Source organism: Lampetra fluviatilis, chromosome 52, assembly GCF_964198595.1.
Source record: "Lampetra fluviatilis chromosome 52, kcLamFluv1.1, whole genome shotgun sequence".
NCBI classification, from domain to species: Eukaryota; Metazoa; Chordata; class Hyperoartia; order Petromyzontiformes; family Petromyzontidae; genus Lampetra; species Lampetra fluviatilis.
In genome coordinates, this window is record NC_136326.1 from 7,724,703 (window position 1) to 7,737,291 (window position 12,589).

General features: G+C 44.5%; 1 protein-coding gene across 1 annotated transcript in view; it reads left to right on the forward strand.

Annotated features, from left to right (window-relative positions):
• Window positions 1-1,344: 1,344 nt before the first annotated feature.
• LOC144949019 (uncharacterized) overlaps window positions 1,345-12,589 on the forward strand; it is a 50,159-nt gene continuing 38,914 nt past the window's right edge. The window contains exons 1-5 of the mRNA XM_078878803.1: window positions 1,345-1,371; window positions 9,452-9,543; window positions 10,313-10,375; window positions 10,852-10,909; window positions 11,896-12,066. Of these exons, the coding sequence (XP_078734929.1) occupies window positions 1,345-1,371; window positions 9,452-9,543; window positions 10,313-10,375; window positions 10,852-10,909; window positions 11,896-12,066 (411 nt within the window). The remainder of the gene's footprint in view (window positions 1,372-9,451; window positions 9,544-10,312; window positions 10,376-10,851; window positions 10,910-11,895; window positions 12,067-12,589) is intronic.

The following is a 12,589-nucleotide window of genomic DNA, read 5'->3' on the forward strand; positions in this document are numbered from 1 at the left end:
CACACATTGGGGTGGGGGGGGAGTGAAGAGGACGTGAAACTTTGATGAATTTACCTCAGAGTCGCGTGTTAATGCGTGCGCATATTTTTAAAGGGAATTAAAAATGGCGTCCACCCCGCAGCGAATGCGTCGCTACCCGTTGCCAGGGGCAACCGCCGTGGAAAACCAAACGGACCAATCGTGTCTCGCAAATCCCTCACATTTCGTCCAATGAAACTGCGTATGGTCCGGCGACACACAGACAGACAGATTTGCGATTTTATATATATAGATTAAGAAATATATTTTTCACCCGGGCAACGCCGGGTACTTCTGCTAGTATTTATTTAAAGTTGCAAATTTTGATGTGATGTCACATTTCTCAACCCCCCCCCCCCCTTCGTCACAAATGTCTGACCTCCCCCTAGGTGCGTGACGTCATTTATGGACGACCCCTAACACATTTATTTCCAAAGGTCCGGGGTGTGCGCTAACGCGACACTATCATAGTATTCGAACAAAACGTTTGGCTGTCTAGAGGGACGGATGGTCACGTCCAGCAGCTGGATTGTTGCGCATTGAGGGATGGCAATGGCTTGCGGTGGCCTTCATCCAGCAGTGGATTGATGGTGGCTGCCGATGATAGATTTAGAGGATGGGGGTGGCGCGTGTTTGCTATTTTAGCCCAGCAGCGATCTCGGGTTCCATGCCATGGCCCCGATGCTCAGAGCCGCCGTGATGCGCATCAATGAGCGGCCTGGAGAGCTGCCACATCCACCACGATCCCACAGCCACCGCTCTCCCGCTACAACAACGAAGCGGCGGTGACGTCACCACGAGGCTCGTGCCAGGCTAGGTGCACCTCGACGTCGTTACGTGAATGATCGAAGGCTCGCTGCTGCTGGAAGGTGCACGGAACGGAGTGAGGTGCCACGTGTTGACCGAGACGACCGGCAGATGCACCACCACCTGTGCTCCCCACGATGCCACCACCACCATCATCAGCCATGGTCACTCCACTGCTGGATGAAGGACTCCTTCGTCGTGGTGACGTCACCGCGTTAATACGGCCAGGCCACGCAAAGCGTGACAAAAACGTTAAAAACCGTTAAAAACGGTCACGCGTGCGCGATGACGTCCACACAACATTTTATTTCACGTATTTACGTGGTGACATCACCACGTCCGCGCGCTTCACCCGCAACGGCTTAACGCGATTACGTCACCACGCCCTCTCAGAACGTGCCCGCGCTGTGCGTGATGACGTCACGCGCAGAGCCTTCGCGCCTTCCCCCCCCGCCGCCGTGATTGGCTGGAGCGTCGGCACGTGACGCGGCGTTGTCGTTGGCGTTTGTTTTTGAACAAATGGCGGTGAGGGCGACGCGCAGGGAGGTGAGAGGCGAGGCGGAGGAGGAGGCGGCGGAGGCGGCGCGGGGTTAGCAGCTCGCGGCAGTAGCGGGCAGCCAGGGCGCACGGCTTGCCCGTCAATTGGCTGTCCTGAGGGGAGATTTAAAATGATAACGGCAAGGGACAGATCATTTGTATGGACTGTGTGCAAGCGGTAACAGGTCTGGCTCAGCGCGCGAGCGGTTGAGTCTGAGTCTGGCTCGCTGCCCGAGTCTGGCTCGCTGCTTGCTCACTGCATGAGTCTGAATCGCTGCCTGAGTCTGGCTCGCTGCTGTCTCACTGCCTGAGTCTGTATCACTGCCTGAGTCTGGCTCACTGCCTGAGTCTGGCTCACTGCCTGAGTCTGGCTCACTGCCTGAGTCTGGCTCACTGCCTGAGTCTGGCTCACTGCATGAGTCTGGCTCACTGCATGAGTCTGAATCGCTGCCTGAGTCTGGCTCGCTGCCTGAGTCTATCACTGCCTGAGTCTATCACTGCCTGAGTCTGGCTCACTGCCTGAGTCTGGCTCACTGCCTGAGTCTGGCTCACTGCCTGAGTCTGGCTCACTGCCTGAGTCTGGATCACTGCCTGAGTCTGGATCACTGCCTGAGTCTGGCTCACTGCTTGAGTCTGGCTCACTGCCTGAGTCTGGCTCACTGCCTGAGTCTGGCTCACTGCCTGAGTCTGGCTCACTACCTGAGTTTGGCTCACCGCCTGAGTCTGAATCACTGCCTGAGTCTGGCTCGGCGCTTGAGTCTGGATCACTGCCTGAGTCTGGCTCACTGCTGGCTCACTGCTTGGGTCTGGCTCACTCCCTGAGTCTGGCTCACTCCCTGAGTCTGGCTCACTGCTGGCTCACTGCTTGGGTCTGGATTACTGCTTGAGTCTGACTCACTGCTTGAGTCTAGCTCACCGTCTGAGTCTGGCTCACTCCCTGAGTCTGGATCACCGCCTGAGTCAGCACTCTGTAAACGGGACCAGGTCTAAAACAGTTGCTGAGCCCAGGCCCAAGATCCCAAGCGGCCAGCAACAAATAGCGCTATCAGAGTTGTAATAAATAAAGAATGTAACACGTTTATGGAATTGAGCTCGGTTATAGGTTAGGGAAAATTTATGATGGGAGGGAAATTCCAAAGTGGAGCAGGATAGAAGCATGAGGAGGAATGAGTGATGTGACCTGCAGTGTGGTTAGTGGGTGTTTGAGTAACCGATTGAGTCAGTGTAAGTGAGTGGATGAGCGAGCGAGTGAGTGGGTGAGTGTGGGTTAAGGGCTTGAGCAGAGCTATACGAGTGAGTGGATGAAAGGGGTGAGTGTGTGGTGGGTAAGCGCTTGAATTAACTTTTGGGTGGTTGGTTGAATGAGTTATGTTGTGACCCACAGTGTGGCGAATGAGTGGGTGAGTGTCGCCGTGATTAGACGAAACAGTCTGCTTGACTCTTAGTCGTTGGGCCAGACCAGATATCGGTACCACATAAGGTGGCAAAACTTCAATGGTGCCATTTTTTTTGTTACACCAACAGAAGTAAAATAATACATGATAACTTTTCCAAGTGATAATTGTTTTTTTTACCCTTTTATCTGGCAACAAAACTGACACCTTTTTTACAAGGAGTCATGTTTGCATTGACCACAATACCTGCGGTCGGAATGCAAACTAAAAAAAGGTGTCAGTTTTGTTGCCAGATAAAAGGGTAAAAAAATTATCATATTTTGCTACTGGCAAAGGAGGTTCCAATGGTGCAAATGCTTTCCAAGTGACTTAGTTAAGTCTGTTTCAAGCAGCTTGTTTGCTCATGATCATTTACTGGCAGGTGAGGCAAGTACTGGTGGTTCTGTATTATTTCTGTTCAGTAAAGTTATCTGAAGTGCTAACTTTACCCTCAATGTATTGTTAATGTACCTGTTAAGATTATTAGGTAAGGCCAGGTACTACTTGCAAAAATAATGATTTTTGTTCATACTCTTTGGTTCTTTCGGTAAAGTCACGTAGTTGAAAAATACAAATAACATACAAATTATAAATAATACATAAAATATAAATTTTCACCTACGTGACTTTACCGAAAGAACCAAAGAGTATGGATTCTTGCAGTCACGAAAACTTCAAATCTAGGATTTTTGTTCAGCTTGTCAATTTTTTTTAAATATTTTGCTTCTATAAATTGTAAACTTTCATAACATGCACACAATTAGTACCAATAACATTGTTATTGGTAATAATTGATTATTAAAATCATTAAAACTAACTATTTATAATTTATACATAGTTTCTACGATTTTATACAAACTTCGCCAAGTAAACAAAGCCTTAAATTCACGTTTTTTTGCATCTTTCATCGCAATTTGTCTCCGCATTTTTAGAAATAACCTAGTTGAATTGCATATCATTGAAAAGCTTATTCTGTGGAGCAGATGTCTGGCTTAGTCATATATGGCTATTTACTTTGCTGTCATGGCAATAAGAGGGGGAACACAAGTATAACTCTCAAATATCATTGCTACTAGCATCACAATGCCAGAATTGGCATTGCAATTTTCTCAAAATGACATTTTGCATGCCGAGTTTGACAACTCATGTTTCATAATAGGTCAAGCCACATAATTCTGCATACTGGTTCCTACTTGGAATGGCTAGAAATGTTCAGAGGAATTTTTTGATATCTTTTGTAATTTTCATTTTATGTGGTATTATACATATTAAAAAAATAGGCGAAAATCTAGTTTTTTAACATGTGTCAAGTTTATTTTAACATAATTAACTGAAAGAACAATATTTTGACAAAAGCTTCTGTAGATTACCAACCAATTAGTTATTGATCACATTAAAACAAACCAAACAGTTCTGACTTAATCTCCTAAGTCAATATTGGGTTTTACATAATATGCACATTTGTGCATATTTAATGCGATAACGCATATGCATAAATGAATGGGGGGAAAGTCACAATTAAAAAATATGTAATATTTTTGTGTATTTTCATCTGGTAATATTTTATTCTGATAAAAGGACAGGAATTTTTTTTGCCTATTCACCTGTATTACCTCCCCTTAATTTAGTTAAGATTAGTTAAGATGAATTTTACCCTTTATCAATGTTAGTTTTGCTTTTGGGTTGTCACTCTCTGCTGCTGTCAATGTGTAACCAAAGTACTGACAGATTAATTCATTCATAATATGTTTTTTGGGTCAGATCTCGTGATTTATAAATGTGTCGTAACCCTCCACCACCCGACACGGCCAAACCGTAAAAAAATGTCACGTTTTTTAAAGGACAAAATAATTCACTTCTCTAGCCCACCGGTGTGTTGAAGTGAAAATCAACAGCATTTTAAAATTTGAGTACGACGTTTCGCTGATAATTACAATCAGCTTCATCGGGCAAGAATGGTGAAGCTCTCCTGTTGCTTCCGGTCTTAAATAGAGCAGCAGTAGGGTGACGTCATCATTTAATTCAATCTGGTGCAGTGATTCGAGGCAAAGAGGGGGAGGGTATTGTAATTATATAGATTGGTAATCATTCAATTGCTATTCATTGGTATTTGTTTCCCTTATAAGGAATTGTATTTATTTAATAATACGCTTCCAGGCCGCACTAAGCTTGTAGCTTTCAGGGCGATTGAAGTTATTTCTGTTTCTCTCAATTTCAATGGATTCTCTAATTAGTCTTGGCCAGTAATAATTCGTTTTACACAACACTTCAACGTTATCAAAATCAATTGAGTGTCCTTGTTGACAAGCATGCTCTGCCACTGCCGACAGTTGTGTTTGAGATAATTGAATGTTTCTTTGGTGTTCTTTTAGTCTTACGCTGATGTTGCGTCCCATCTGTCCAATATAGCATCTGCCACATAAACAATTAATCCGATATACACCTTCTGTTGATAATTTAGGCAATTCGTCTTTAGTGCCAGATACCAGTTTTTGAATGATGATGACGTCACCCAGCTGCTACTCTATTTAAGACCGGAAGCAACAGGAGAGCTTCATCATTCTTACACGATGAAGCTGATTGTAATTATCAGCGAAGCGTCGTATTTACATTTTAAAATGCTGTTTATTCCCTCTTCAACACACCGGTGGGCTAAAGAAGTGAATTATTTTGTCTTTTGAAAAACGTGACACATTTTTTACTGTTTGGCCATGTCAGGTGGTGGCGGGTTATGACACATTTATAAATAACCAGGTATTCAGGCAAACAAGGTTAGCTGAGGACCCACCATCTGTGAAATTCCACGACAAGATGACCAAGCAAAGTCTGAAGACATTCTCCAATATCAGCACATAAACAGAACATGGAAATAAAGCACAGGATGTGGTTCTGAAGGCAGATAGAAACTTGTTCAGCCCCATAATCCTGGTGGCTGAAAGCAGGAAGATGAATATGAAGGATGTCCTTGCCCACCCACTGGGCCCACTGCCATGGGTACTGGCACATGCTGATGGGTCCCTACGAAAAACAAACAAGTCTGCACTTAACTGAGAGCTTGAAAAGAATGTGTCTCCTGCAGAAGACATCCCAACCTCATCTACTTCCATCATTGATGGAATGAGCCTGGTCCAAAAAATGAATGGCAACAACAAAACCTTTGCACAGGTGGCAGAGTCAGCCTTGACCCAGGTCCTCCACGAGGGGGCACAGAGTGAGAGGATTGATGTTGTTTTTGATGTCTACCGACAGACTTTGATCAAAGATTCTGAACGACTGAACCGGGGTGCAGACACCACTCTCCAGTACAAGAACCTTGCAGGGGGACACCATGTCCAGCAGTGGAGAAAATTCCTGTGCAGTCTCTCCAACAAGATCAGTCTCATCAAGTTTCTGGAAGTGGAAACTCCCACGATACAGAGAGATGCTGCATGGCAAGGTGTTGTACATGACCTGTGAGGAAATCTGCTATAAGTTGACAGAAGATGAGTGTGAGGAAGTAGCAGACCTGCACTCCACCCATGAAGAAGCTGACACCCGTCTGCTCCAGCATGCATTGCATGCAGCAAATGTGGGCTTAAAGGCAGTTATCATCACAGCTGAGGACACTGATGTCATGGTGCTTTGTCTTGGCTTCCAGAAGGACATCACCTGTTCCATTTACTAGAAGTGTGGGACACAGAACCGCACACGGTTTGTCGATGTCGGCAAACTGCAAGGTCACTTGGAGCCAGCATCTGTGACAGCCTAATTGGCTTACACGCCTTCACAGACTGCGACACTGTCAGTGCATTTGCCGGTCGAGGGAAGCTGAATGTTCTGAAGATGGTGAGAAAGAACACTTCCTGCCAAGAGACTTTTAGTCGACTGAGGCAGTTATGGAATGTGAGTGATGAGCTGTTCCAGAAAATTGAGCAGTTCACCTGTCGCATGTATGTTGCTAATAGCAGCACTGGTGAGGTGAACGAACTGCGCTACCAGCTCTTTTGCACCAAAAGGAGAGAAGTCGAGTCCAGCCAGCTGCCAGCATGTAGAGGCTGTCTCTTCATGCATGGTCAACGAGCCAACTATCAGGCAGCAATCTGAGAAGTGCTGTCTGCAAGCTAACCCTGTGGTGCCAAGCCATACTGCATATGGATGGACAGACGATGATGGCAAGCTGGCCATTTACTGGATGCGCTCCGCACCCATACCAGATGTGGTCTTGGAACTGCTAGCATGCAAGTGTGTACGTTCATGTAAAATGCTAAGCTGCATGTGCCTGTCAAATGGACTGACATGTGCAGATTACAGACCTGCAGTAACCAAAAACTGCAGGATGATCCAGAACCTGACTTTGAACTCGGGGAGTCAGATGACGAGATAGCCAAGCAGTTTGAGTGACACAGGGTGGTGATTTTGATGGTATTACTGTGGTAGTAGTATACATTGATGCACAGTGTGGTAATTCTAGACTTGGTTACCCTTGTTAACACCATCTAAGTACACACAGAGCTTGATAACAATAATGTAACCTTCTTCACATATACCCATCACTATCGATATATATGGGATTACATGTATCATTGACTAAGTATATGTGACTAAGTATATGCGAATGTCAATGTTTATAATATTCAAGTAGTTCCTTACCAATGGTATTCCTTATTATCCTGTGTTTTCATTGTGTATTTAAACCAATAAAGACCAGTTTGTGACCTAACTAGCTTTGGTCTAGGTAATTTTTCAGTAATAATGCCCATTTCATCATTCCGGACGCCTGTCATAGGGTATGGGTATAAAAGTCATGGTATCTACAACTAAGCTGCCACTCCGCAAAGGTTATAATTTCAGAATATGTCCCACACACATGGAGGATTACAAAAATCATTACTACACTTTTCCACCTCAAGTGGTATCAATAAGTGATTTTTTTGGTCTGGGCCCATGGACTATCTATTTTGCGGATGAATCGACGAGTGAAGTTCACAGGAACAGTGAGGCATGGTAGCAATTGCACAGGTGGCAATGTACGCTGCGAAAGAAGTTCAACACATAACGGCTGACACGGGTAGCAATCAGAATCAGAGCTATAAAGCTATTTTTCACAGATGTCCAGTATAGGGGCGGGTAAGAATGTTACAACAACAAACAAGACAAAAATCATGATCGTAGTGCAAAGTACAAGAAAGGTAAACATATCGCCCAAACACATACAAATAAAACTAAACCATCCCCATCCTACCAGGCAAAGCCCAACGATGTATAAACTTATTTTTCCGAAGCGACCTGCCCATCATAAATTAAAGCCCAACGAAGTTGCCAATCATTTACTACATTTATTGCACCAAAATAATCTGAATAATATCAATGCAAATTGCTCGAGAAGGGAGGATTTACAGGGGTTGCATAGAACAAAAGTTGGGAAATGTAATTAACATGGCTAATTAATAACCAGAACTGTGTACAATGGAAATCTAGGCTGAAATCAGCGAGCGACTGACAAGTGGAGTAGTTTATTTGAGATGTGTGGGAACCTTGCTCCGGTGTCCTGATTTCAAGTTTATTCTAAGCACATCGGAGTTCTGGTGACAAGCATAGCCTCGATTGCAAGAGTGATCAAGAGCGAGCAGTTGCCTGCGATTTCTGTTCAGGTTTGTTTTTTTGCGGACTGCGTTGAGTGAGACAGATCGGGCCTGTTTGAGTAGAACCTCGTACGGTTACATGGTGGAACTTGGGACGAGGTCTGTTTCAAGTTTACCGTATTTTGTTTAACCAGGTGGGAACTCGAAAGACCAGGATAGTCTCATCTGCAAGAGTGAGTGACCTGGGTCACCACAATTTACAACAATGCAGCAAATATAAAGAATCAGAGAAACAAATTTTTTTTTACAGGAATACCTTTCACTTTCGTCTGGTTAGGGACCAGAGCATGGACGAATGTCAAAAATGGACGACTTCAAAATGGACGAATGTCAAAGCAGAGCCTTTATTTGGCTTGCAAATTAATTTTGGCGTGAAAAACGTGCATGCAAATAACTACAGTAACTATATAACTCATGCGTGCGAAACCTAAATAAACAGCAATAAAAGAAGAGTAAACCTAAGAATAAATAGACAAAACTAAATAAATGAACAAAATTATACCTTGAAATCATTGTTTTATTGCGTAAGTGGACGATGAATATATTGGTGATTTAGGGGGAATCTAGATTCATAAAATGAATACTGTACACGTGTTTTATAATCACGAAAATAACTATGAACACTAGTATACTGTTATCACAAAAATAACTTAATTAATTGTTTACAGTATAATCACAGAAATAAGTACGTTATTAATAATATATGAATAAACACAAATATAAGAGATGCTCGCTGAACGACTTATATTCAAAGACTGAACGAAAAAGATGGCGCGTGGCGCGAACGTCTTGGAAGGTTGGGGATGAAATCGGATGAAAGAGTTAAGCACGTGGACGAAATTTGAAATGTGGTTATAGTTGAAAACGGCCAAAAGAGCGAAGCGATGAAAATCAAATGGGCGAAAGTCAAGGTATCACTGTATAAGATATCTAAAACAATGCACCAACACGGTCCAATTGACTCTGTTGCCTTCTAACTTGATTCTGAGCCAACGTATGCTTCTGTTGTTTTGCGATTTTTTTTTCCGTCTTTAGTTGGCGTTGGAAAAGGTGCTCGGGATTACGTTATCATCATGCAGTGGACTCTGCTGTGATCCCAAGACTGGCTTAGTTGCCTATCCTGCAGGGTGAGGGAAAAGCGTGATGTGTGATGTACGCCTGCAGCTTACAGCGGAACTGGACTTTGGGTGCTCTGCCTCCTTTGTGGTATCGCACGTCATACCTGTGAAGTCATACCTGTCAACCCGTGTACGGTTTACCCGTATTTGTGTACAGGGAAAGTGAGTTTTCAGGTCCATACAGTGTACAGCCGTTTCAATATGGACAGACAAAATCTTTTTTGTCTATTTTGTGTTTCGCCCTCGTGATGGGACTTTGTAGCATGAACGTTGAGATATTAAGGGCATGGGGTGACCAATAAAGTCTGAATTGGTCTGTAATAAGGTAGGGCACTGATAAGGGGTTGACATGTATGGCACGTGCACAGCCCTTTGGCAATCCACTGCTGGATGGGGTGCCTCCACGGGTCGTACTGCTTGTGAAGGTTGTTTGACCGCCCCTCTGCACACGCTGGTCAGTGGCGGGTTGGTAAATGTGGGGGAGCAGAGACGTACAGTACAACACTGCATTTTTCTGCACTGCCCTCGGCTATGGTTTTATACTGTACAGAAATTAATGTTTTTAAAATATACATTTCATTGTATACTGCACTTGTTATCCTATCAGAGACTAAAATGATTGCATTTCAGTTCAAATGCTTGTATTTCAGTTCAAATGCTTGTCTCTTGGCTGGGTATGCAGATATTTTTGTATTGTAAACATTGGAGAGTGTTGCTGAAATAAGGGTTGTTGAAAAGGCTTGTTTTCATGCTGCATCCATTTGCGGTTTCTTTTCAGATGTACTGTGGTCATCTTCAACCCAAAGAAAGGGAAGCAGACCCATATCTTCAATGCATCCAGGTAGAAGCTTCATAATTGCTTTGTTATAACTTGTATTCAGACCTAGATGTAAGCTGACCTGTAAAGGAGCTGCATGAGGCAGTGACGTGGCCCAGCAGTAGCGCATTCTTTGATTGTTGCAGAGGTTCGTGGTTCGACTCCAAAAGGCTACCCTGGTCATTACTGCAGGTGTATGCACCGTGAAATACTAAGCGACGTCCGCTTCATTCACAGTGGACGCTAAGGGTCCCGTGTCGTCATTCGCAGAAGAGTAGGCCACTGTGCTTGCATCATGGTCCAAATTTTAGACGCGCAAAAATACAAATTGCTTAATTGGGAAATACATTTCAATTATTTAATCACACCATACTGCAAAAACACTTTGCAGGATCCCCCTGAAAAAGAGATTGAGGCTTTCTTGGGTAAACCAGTGTAGTAATAATTATACATGCTGCTGAATGTATTCGTTATTGACATAATTTCTTTGGACTGTGCAGGAAGCCCATTACGACGTTGGCGTTCTCGCCAGATGGGAAGTATCTCGTGACGGGCGAGGTGAGAGTCATTTGCTTCGTGCAAACTCACGCTGCGCTTGCCGCGCTTGGGACGTTCACGCGGTCGTGCAAACTTTTACAAAACATTACGTCCGCAAAGTTCATCTCAATTATGCTATCGGCATCGCGTTACGGGGCAACGATTTTTTTTCTTCCGATTGCTCGCTGAGCGGGGCAACTCTCTGTGTGCGTTCGAGAACGACGCGGTAGGAGGCAGAACTTTCACCCGCCCTGAAACCAAGAGTAAGGTTAAGTTACATCAGAGGCAAAACTAATATATTTTTTATTTTCAGAGATGGAGTTTATCCAAATTAAGTGCAGAACTAAAATTGATGATGTCTCCTCTTTAGTGCAGTCATTAGGCTGTAACCATCAACTGACTATACTTGAGAACACAGACAAAGATCCCCCATATAGCCTGAACAGACTTTTGGGGCAAGTGCTGTTAGCGAGCACCTCTCCCTATTGGCGTGTTTTTTACACATCATACCAGGTACTCATTTGAGGCTGAGTCGACCTAGGAGAGGCCCAGGCCCGGTTCAGATAATTTCCGCTGGTGTTGGCTGTGAGCTGTAATCCAACCCGTGTCGCCAGGTTCATAGTGCAGCACGCTGACCGCTACTACAATACCGCTCCTCGCACAGGAGAACACAGCTTGAAGTCACAAACCCAGAAACTCAGCTGAGTTAGGTTACTGCTTTGACCTCCGAATCAACCGACCGACCACCACATTGATAATATTTTTTTTTTACTGGCAACAGAAAACAGTTTGCCCAAATTAAAATGGAGCTCCAGTTCAGCCTTTCCAGATTATGATCTGTATATCTATTACACGCGGTAACAAGTGGTTAATGACCGTTGTCTTCATTCAAACACAACTATTTAAATCCATAGTTGCATTAAAAAATGTTCTCTGTATTATTCCGTTATGAACGTGTGCGCGGTGGTCTTGAGAACCATTTGGTCGTCTGGTGTCGATGCGTGCAGAGCGGCCACATGCCGGCCGTGCGGGTGTGGGATCTGGCGGACAGGACCCAGGTCTCCGAGTTCCAGAGGCACAAGTACGGGATCTCGTGCGTGGCATTTTCTCCCAACGTCAAGTACGTCGTGTCCGTGGGCTACCAGCACGACATGATGGTCAACGTGTGGGACTGGAGGGTGAGTTTCTGGGGCGGTGGGCGCGGTGTGGCTCATGTGTTTGCATCACGCGAGCAGCGACGTGGCCCAGCGGAAAACTAGGGCCGTATTATCCAATAGGCCACAGTATGCACTGTGCCTAGGGCCTACTCACTCACCCACTCACCCATTCACTCACTCACTCACTCACCCACCCACCCACCAGGGCCGTATTATCCAATAGGCCACAGTATACACCGTGCCTAGGGCCTGCGAAAAAACTATTTCACCATGCTTTTGTTTTTATGACAATGTAACCAGGATATCTTGTTGAATAAATATATGTATAAATAGCAAGAATAGGCACAGTGTATATACAGAGGCAGTGTCATGCCAATCTTTTTTTTCATAAAGCGAGATAAATTTACATCTTAAAATGTTTCTTTTTGCACAATCTCATTCTCAATAAAGAGCAGTGCAAGGGAAGACAAGGCGGCGTTGTCCTATGATTGATCGGAGACAGTTTTTTTGTTATTAGCGGCTGTAGTAACATGGGGCAGCAGTA